Source organism: Melampsora larici-populina, assembly GCF_000204055.1.
Source record: "Melampsora larici-populina 98AG31 unplaced genomic scaffold MELLAscaffold_49, whole genome shotgun sequence".
Classification (NCBI taxonomy): domain Eukaryota; kingdom Fungi; phylum Basidiomycota; class Pucciniomycetes; order Pucciniales; family Melampsoraceae; genus Melampsora; species Melampsora laricis-populina.
In genome coordinates, this window is record NW_006768813.1 from 379,883 (window position 1) to 389,476 (window position 9,594).

The window sequence follows — 9,594 nt, forward strand, 5'->3', positions numbered from 1 at the left end:
TTATGACTGCCAATGGGAGTATTACCAAATACTCCTCATGGCTGACATCTACTTTGAAGATGATCTCACAAATCAAGCTCAGTTGAAGGATGAGCACACCACTGCTAAAGTCTATTAAAAACATGTTGACAAAAACAAGAACAACAATGACAACACTCACGATGGAGTGATCTTCACAGGAATTGATGATTTACAAGAATTTGAGCAAGGAGTCTTTGCCCTTAATGCTTTGGCTGAAGAGGAAGACAATGAAACTCATGACCACATGAGATTCATTGATACCCTTTTTGATTTCACTCACTTCACTCGCAATCCGACCATAGACTCAATTATTAAAGATACCTCTAACATAAGGAGAGAGCAATAACAAGTCATGGGACATGGATGATATATGTATTTGACTACTCCAATAGTCTTTATATTTTCTTATATTTTGTTTTATTTGTCTTGCGCCTCAGCCAAACTGCTAGTTACCTTTTTTTGTCATATCAGGGTTTTTTCCTACTTGTCTGACACCTTTTGCAACCCCAGCCAAACCACTGACAGTTGTTTTTTGATTAAATACATGTTTTTTTCTCACTCCTCTGGCACCTTTTGCTCCGCCAGCCAAGCTGGGCGCGCCCAGCCTGTACAGGCTCTCCCTTTTTGAAAAGTAGCGCCCACCACCTGAGGTGTGTGAAGTCCTGCAAGAACAAGGGGGTAATGCAGAATGACCTACATGGTTCCCATGAGTTTGCAAGTTTATTTTGTCTCATACACCACAGTGACCAACACATCACAAGGACACTTTTGACCCCAGCACTCCAATGCTTGGCACTTGGTCCAACAGCGCTGAGCAGGTGTAAGGTTCTCGTGAGAACCTTCACTAGCGTCCGGATGATACTCCGGCACGACTTCTCTTGAGAGCACGATTGGACAAATTACTTAGAACCTCGTTATATGAATTACAATCTGGTTCCAGGAAGTCCCAATAAAGGCTCTCGGAGGAGTCAGTAAAACCCCAGCAATACAAAAGAACAATAAAACAATAAGAGAAAACGCTCACCTGGTTCCAGGAAGTCCCAATAAAGGCTCTCGGAGGAGTGAAGACTTCCTAGAACCGGGCGTGGAGCAAGAAGGTATAGCACTGCCTATCTAATCCCATAGTCCAAATCCCATAAGTCCAACCTGTACTTGTGTGTACTCCTTACACCCTTCCCTCCTAAAAATAAAAGTCTAACCGTCTTCAACCAAAATATGAAGTAGAAACCAAAACAATTCAAACACAAAAAAATTGGCATAACTCGCCCCTCAAAAAGTGACCATAACTCGTCCCTGAGAAAGCAAACCTGTTGTTAAGAGAGAAAAAAAATAGAACTAAAGTTGAAAGGAAAAAAGAAGAGAAAAAGAGAAAAAGATGAGAAAAGCAGAAATAATGATCTTGAGGTCGTAATGATTTCTTTGTTTAAATCTAATATATATTGAAATTGAAATATGAATTAATGAAATCTTGAATCTTGAGTATTGGGTCTTGCATTTGAGGTATGTCTTAGTCGTGTTAATCATAAATAATTTCGTGCCACGTGGCCTTTTGAGTCTTGTTGTGTTAGATTACCTGTTATTTAGGAGAGAACCTTGCTTGCCAGCTGTTTCATTTAATAGATTGATTGTAAGGGAAATATCAAACTCACTTGCGGGGGTGCTAATGCAATAAATGCACACCCCCTTGTCAACGTCCTAGCTTGCCTCAAAGGCATCCAGATCCTGGTCCCATGAGGTTGTTTTCGGCCGAGACAAAGCCACTGTTGTGACTGCAACCTTCCTCGTATGCTACTACTCCTTGATGTATGTCTTGATTTTCGCGTAAGGTTCTGTTATTTTGGAGGAAACAAAGCTTGCCAACCACTTCTTTACTACATGAATCAAAAGAAATAACAAACTCACTTGCGGGGGTGCTAGCGCAATAATTGCACACCCCCTCGTCACTTTTCGTAGCGTGCCCCAAAGGCTCCTGTCCAGGACCGTATGGAGTTGTTTTCCGAACGGACGAAACCGTGTTGACGGCTGCAATGCTTGGTTCGCCTACATCGACATCTCTTCCATGATAAAGTTTCAATTTCGAAATGTGAAAAATCGGATGCGTAGAGTCCTCCAGTTGGAGTTGTAGACGAAAATCTCGACCTGCATTCAGTACTTCTTGAACTTCGTAAGGTCCATCATAGCGCGCGCGGAGTTTCTTTGTTGGACGTCCCTTTCCTCCTACAACCTGTTGTCGATCAGTACTGTCGACCATGACCCAATCACCTACGCCAAAAGGTGTGCCCTCTCGACGCCGTTGATTATATTGCAAAGCCTGATCCACACGACTGCACCACACTCGGTCCCTCCACGTCGCCCACTCCGATTCCCGACGCTCAATCCAGTGTTTCACGTCATCAGTGTCAGTATCAGAGGGACTTTGAATAGGAAAGAGTCGCGGAATTCGCCCATATACAAAGTGGAACGGAGAGACACCGGTTGACGCGTTAATCGCTGAATTGATAGCGAATTCGGCTAATGGTAAGGATTGTTGCCACTTCCCATGCTTGTCTCCAGCGAAATGTCTCAATATTTGACCCACGGTTTTGTTTGACCTCTCGCTCCGGCCATCTGCTTGCGGGTGGTAAGCCGTCGATAATTGAATACGCACACCCAGCAGTTCGTGTAGCCGTTGCCAAAACTTGGAGGTCCAGGCTTTGTCACGATCTCCAATAATTGACTCTGGCAGACCAAAAATCGAAGACCAAGCCGTGAACAATCGGCTCGCTGACCGTTCCGCTGTATCTCGTTGTGAAGCTGGAATGAGACGCACAAAACCCGTAAGTCGACAAGTGCAAGAAAGTATCATATCATACCCCGACACTTTTGGGAAAGGCCCTATGAAATCAATGGCTATTGATTGCATTGGTTGAGTAGGTAATGCAGTACTCTGTAGTTTGCCGGTCGTCGATGTTGTTCTTGCCTTGTTGCGTTGACATGAATCGCACGAGCGTAGCTGATCCTCAACCTCCTTTGAAATACTTGGCCAAAAGAAGGTACTTCTGAGACGTGCTAATGTTTTTCGAATGCCAAGGTGTCCTAATGCAGTGTGTGCTTGCTCAATGAAATCCTGACGCAAACTTCCATGCAGTGGGATGACCAATCTGCCATCCAAGTACATCAGGTCTTCTTTTATGATACAATCTTCTCGTAGCGGTAGCACCTTACGAAGTTTTTTGCAGAAAGAATCCTGAGCGTAACCTTCCTTAATGGCCTCCAGTTCCAAATCTCCTAATCTCGCGCGAACTTCATACGCCGCCAAGTCCTCCCGTCGTGAGAGTGCGTCAGCAACAGAGTTATGTTCTCCTTTGAGGTACTTGAAGTCTAGGTCGAACTGCGACAAAGTTTCCAACCAACGGGCTTGTCGTCGGCTCAGATTACGCTGTGTGAGTAGATTTGTCAATGAATGATGGTCTGACATCACATTAACGCGCATTCCCAATAGCAGTAAACGCCATTTATTCAGCGCGTTGATAACCGCTAAGAGTTCTTGCTCGTGTACCGGGTAGTTCTTCTCCGCAGGATTCATCGTCCGACTTTCATAAGCAATTGGAGATGCCGTCTCCCATTCGAGACCTTGGAATAGTGCTGCACCTAGCCCATTCCCACTAGCATCCGTGAATAGCCAGAGAGGTTCATTTGAGTCATAGTCAAGGTTGCGTAGGACTGGTAGCGTTGTAATTAATCTCTTGATGTTATTGAAAGCCGTTTCTTCTGCTTTCCCCCATTGGAATGGCTTGCCTTTCAAAGAGGTACTTGTCAGCGGTGATAAGGTGCCTACATAATGAGAAAGTCCATCAATGAACTTCTTCATCCATTGCACAGTACCTAAGAACTTAAGGAGTTGCTTTGAGCTCGTTGGCGAAGACCATTTTGAGATCTTCTCAACCTTTTCGTCATCAGGACATATACCAGCTTCACTGATTTGATGCCCAAGAAATGTGATTTCCTTTCTGAACAACTTACTCTTCTTGACTGAGCAATACAATTTAGCTCCACGCAACCGCTCCAACACCTGACGTAAATGATCATCATGTTCTTTGACTGTTTGTGAAAAAATCACAATATCATCAATATAAACAACGCATATCTTGCCTATTAAATCCCCCAAAATTTCCTCATTTCTTGCCTGATGCGTGGCCGGGCCGTTGGTAAGTCCCATTGGCATCACCACCCATTCATATAATCCCCACGGCGTCTTCACCGCCGTCAGCGGAATGTCCTCCTCTCTCATACGATCTTGGTAAAAGGAACTGATCTGATCCACCACCGACCACACCTTCCCTGTTGCTACTAACCGCACTGCTTCATCCACATTTGGTAGTGGGGAACGGTCCTTGACCGTATACTTGTTCAGTCTTCGATAGTCGCACACCCATCTTGGCAATTCCGATAGGTCCTTCTTGGCAATTATCATAGATGGTGACGCATATTGGCTCTGGGAACGTCGAAGTCGTCCAGCTTTGACATGATTGTCCAGGAGTTGTTTCCACGCATCCAGATATTTTCGTGGATATCCATATTGCTTTTCGTTAATCACAACGTTAGGATCAGTCAAAATGATCTTGTGTCTCACTTTTCTCTTTTCATCCGGTAATCCTTCCGGGAATGTTTCATCCGGTACCTCATCTTCCTCCACCGGAGGAAGCTCGGCCGGGAAAAGGTCTTCAAAGTCCTTGAAGACTCTAGCCTCACGATCACTAAAGTCTTGCGCCTTGATGATCTTATCAAGATTCTCAATAGCACATAGCACCCTGTTCAATTTTGATTGCATTACTTTTTCATAAAAAACTTTTCCAGATGATGTATGTAGCACACAACGCCGGTGGAGTGAAATGTCTAGCTTGAACTTTGTTAAAAACGGCGACCCAAGAATCATGTCGTATGAAGAGCTTAGAGGCGCCAGTTTGAAAAAAACCGCCCCAAAACGCGTACTAGGATTTTCGCACTTAAGGTTAGCCATCGCGAACTCCTTCAATACCAAAGGAGCACCTTCTGTAGGAATAGCTAGGCGTACCTCGACCGGTGAAATCAGTGGTCTTCGGGGTATATTCAATTCACGCGCTATCTTGTCTGATAAAAGATTCGTGCCCGCCCCTGAATCAATAAGAGCACGGACAGTTCGCCCATTACACATCAGTTCTAGGATAATAGGTGTCACAGAACTCGAAGGTACGCACCCCGCTTCTTCGTTCGCCAGATCTTGTATTTGATTTGCCTGAAATTGATCCGCTTCTGCGTATGCCGCAATATCCTCCGTGAACATGTCGACCACATCCTCAACAGCCGCTACTCTTGCTACAGCTGGTGTGCCCGGTGGTCGTCCCGCTGGCCTTTGTGTTGCAGCTCCCGCAGGCGTTGATGTAGTCGTCGTAGGAATTGTGCGCTGAGGTCTCGGTCCAGGATTGAAATCAGATGGAACAGATAAAAACCGAGGGTTGCGTTGTGTACAGTTGGGATTGTTACACTTTGTCTTGCAAGTCGCGCAAATACCTGTTCTTCTGAGGTATTCATGATTCCTCCAGGCATTATCAGCACGCTCGTTGTCTGACCGTTGTCGAGGAGGAGGCGCCGTTCGTACATTACTCGATGTTGATAGAGAAGAATTCGCAACATTCGAACTAGCTTTGGATTTCGACGAAGGGTCCATTATGAGGCGACTGTTGATCAAGAGTCGGTAGATACCGTCCGCGGCGTCTTTGAAGACTGGGAACGAGAATGAAGGTACCAGCAAGAGTTTGTCCCGTTCTATCCAATCCTTCAGCAGTTGCGGCGCTCCCCAAGTGATATGTTGCGCCAGATGTCGATCCGTGACTTGCCCAAAAGGTTTGATGAGTCTATGTATCGCTTGAGCTCGCTTGACATACTGATCGAAGTTCTCTCCCGGTTTAATTTCAAGCCGTCGAAGGGCGTTTTCAGTGTCCGTCAGCCAGGCATAAGGTAAAGTCCCCATCGCCATCAACTCCATCGCACCTTCCCAAGATTGTCGTTTAAGCTCGTCCTTGTTAGCTTGGTACCACGATGCCATTTCTTCATCGTTTAACAGGGAACCCAACAACTTCAACTTTTCACGATCGTCTATTAAGTTTTTGATTTCGAATGTCTCTTCAATAAGACTTCGCCAATGAAAAAGATCCGCTGGTTTGCCGAATTTGCCGGTGAATTTAGGCAAATCGCTTAACTTGATGCGATCAGCCGTCACAGAGATGGGAACCTCAGGAAATGAAGGATGCTGAGCTGGCACATGGTCTTGATGAACTTCTCGATCATGCGCAGCTGATCTCGCAGATTGATTCGGCGCCGGCGAGTACTCTGTTGCCAAAGGTGAAGGATGAGCCAATAATGTCCTAAGACCAGCTGGAGTAGATTGAACTGGGTGACGTCTTGACGAAGCCTCGTGTCCTGCTGTTTCCTCAGCCCAGCTAACTCGTTGATGAGTAGCATGGGTCCCAGGCGGTTGCTCGTCTTGTACGTGATCCTCCGTTGTTCTCTGCGCGCTAGCAGGACGAGATGCTTGCTGATTACGTGCCAAGGGTGTTGGCGAAGTCGGCGTCTGATTCAGGTACCGGCTAAAAGTATTCGACCCTGCTGGTTGCGTCGTCTCCCCTTGCACTAAGTCATCGTCTGCGGCTGATTCCCGAGGAGGTGGTTCACGACCTCGCTCGGCCAGAAGCTCACGTACGAGCTTCTTCAGCTCAGCTGTCTCTTCTCGAGACTGACTAAGCTGAGCTGATTGCACCTCCAAGCTAGCTACTTGGGAACGCAGGTCACGAATTGTCTCCAGATGCTCTTCGTTCGACATTGTGTTCGTCGGATCGTTGGATTGAGGCAGTTCAGAGATAGAAGCAGTGGTTGATTTAGGTAACGGGGTGAACTGAGGAAGAAATCCCGGTGGGTGAGGTGTGTTATTAAACCCAAGTAGTTTCTTGAAGTGCCGGTCCACAACCGTCTTCTCAGGAGCTGATGGTGAGAGCTCGATCGGCGAGAACTCTAGTCTGGCCGGATCTGGTGGAGTAGGATGTGAAAAGGATGAGGCGTAAACGATGCGATCCGTTAACGCCGCCGGTGATCCAGATACTGAAGATTCAGGTCTCCTCCACTTATAGTTTGGTGGTGGACCCGCTGGTGGGCTTTCGAAAGTTTCCGCTCTCGCGACTTCTTTCTTCTTTTCTTTCCGAGCTTGTCTTATCACCCCTTCAGGGTCGTCAGTGTAATTCGTAGGTAATTGAGCAGCTGGTCCAAACATTTGACAAGTCCGTTGATTGGACTGCGATGCCAATAACGATGATTTTGAAGTTTCAAAACTGAGTTCTCGACAGAACGAGAGTTGGCTGATGACAGATCGTGAGAGAACGGAAAACCGAGGCCGAAGCAGAGGTGACAGAAAATAGGCCGAAACAGGATGACAGATGAAATGACTGAATATCCCAAGGGATATGACCGAATAGATGATGTAAGATAGTTTGAAAAAAATTGTGATTACTTTAGAGGTTGATTAAGTAAAAAAAAGTGTAAGGTTCTCGTGAGAACCTTCACTAGCGTCCGGATGATACTCCGGCACGACTTCTCTTGAGAGCACGATTGGACAAATTACTTAGAACCTCGTTATATGAATTACAATCTGGTTCCAGGAAGTCCCAATAAAGGCTCTCGGAGGAGTCAGTAAAACCCCAGCAATACAAAAGAACAATAAAACAATAAGAGAAAACGCTCACCTGGTTCCAGGAAGTCCCAATAAAGGCTCTCGGAGGAGTGAAGACTTCCTAGAACCGGGCGTGGAGCAAGAAGGTATAGCACTGCCTATCTAATCCCATAGTCCAAATCCCATAAGTCCAACCTGTACTTGTGTGTACTCCTTACAGCAGGTTGTGGCAAAGATATCCATGTCACCAGACATCCACACACCTCCCTGAAGCATCTGTGGTAGGTCTTTGAATGACTTTGTAGCAATTCAGTATGTGTTGCACAAATCAGATTGTAACCATGTGATCTGGTTGGGGTCTGTCCAGATGTCCTTCCCTAGGCAAAGTAATGAGTCATTCTAGGACAGCTCAATGGCCGCATGGTGTATGGGAAATTTATGCATATCAGATAATGATCCTTATCAATAGAAGACAAAGGATAGTAACCCTTTGATCAATCTTCAGACCATGAACACTGCATTTTAGCTGGTGCTGATCATCTATCCTGTCCTGTATGAATTTCACTTAATGATCTTTGACAGCTTGTGACCTGCTTTATAGAACTCTTGTGAAAGGAATTATCTGAGAGTGAAGCCTCATTTACCCCAGAACTCTGAGATACACTTGCAGTGTGTCCAAATCAGCAATCTGTGATTGGCCCAGCCGGATGACTCAAATGCTTACAAAGCTAGATCTCAGTCCCCGGCTTTAGTGTTCCAGATCAAAACTGAATCCATGATTGCAATTGGCACAACCGGCCACAATAGAAAAGAGACATTGGGAAACATACAGAAGGAGCAATATTCAAGTCGTTTTGCAAGACTGAAAGCAGATAATTCAGCAAGGAGATACACACAGAAAACAAAATATTAGGGTAATGCAGTATAGATAGAGCGGTTTTGAAAAATGGGGGCATTAATGGGATTGAACTAAAATCATTGAATGAGTTATGGATCGTTCAACACAGAGCAATCTTGGCAGCTGCTCGCATGTACATCCAAGTTTATATGATCACAAATTGAGGTGCCTCTTCAGGTTTGAGATTTCGAGCTATATAAAAGCGGTATTAGATTCGCTTCACGAGGTACAAGCAAAACAGAAAGACCAACCCTGAGCGAGATAACTTCCTTCCTGAGCCCTTCTATAGTATCCAGGTCCTCCAAGTTTGACTCCGCAGATGGTGCGCTGGTTTTGACCTCCTCCTCTTGCTGTCAGGTCCACATCAAGAAATTGGTGATGAGAACGCTTTTGATACCGATGTTTCAGCGTGATTGACTTACTTTGTCACCGGAAGACTTCTTTCCTAACAAGCTATACCTCTTGGATAGTCGTAAACTCACAGCTCTCACTCGTTTACCACCTAGCTTGTTCAACTTCCCAAAATCATTTTTTTCGTTTTCCTTTTCAGAAGGTGACGTGCCATCCAGGCTGGAACGCGGGGTGTTGTGGGAGCTGAGTGCACGACGTAAAACATTTGACGGGTTGCCTGATTTTGTTGGCAGTGATAAACTTTCCGACAGGGAGGGAGTCATGGCTTCGGCCGAGCGTACAGATTCTGCATCAGGAGAAGTAGGGAACGAGAACTTGATCTCAGGCCCTGGAGATTGCGTGGGGAAATCGACTGCTACTCCCGTAGTACGATTGGGGATTAATTTATCTAGGAGTTCTACGGATGTATATATCAAGTGTGATCAAAAGGGATACATTCAGTTGAAAAGGAATACTCTGATCAGGTGAGTTGCTATGTTTTAACTTTTACCTTGTGAGCGGTAGTGGAATGTAAAAGTGGCGATCACTTCGCCCACGGATTCTGCCACCAAACCCAATTCTGGTGCAACAGGATGGTTTTGGATGT

At 45.6% G+C, this 9,594-nt stretch overlaps 1 protein-coding gene across 1 annotated transcript; it reads right to left on the minus strand.

Annotated features, from left to right (window-relative positions):
* Positions 1–8,456: 8,456 nt before the first annotated feature.
* On the minus strand, positions 8,457–9,382 carry MELLADRAFT_75619 (uncharacterized protein; the record flags this gene model as incomplete). The annotated part of the gene is made up of 3 exons (XM_007415262.1): positions 8,457–8,789; positions 8,849–8,947; positions 9,020–9,382. 3 exons carry the CDS (start codon positions 9,269–9,271, stop codon positions 8,751–8,753), a joined length of 390 nt encoding a protein of 129 aa, XP_007415324.1.
* Positions 9,383–9,594: the final 212 nt, after the last annotated feature.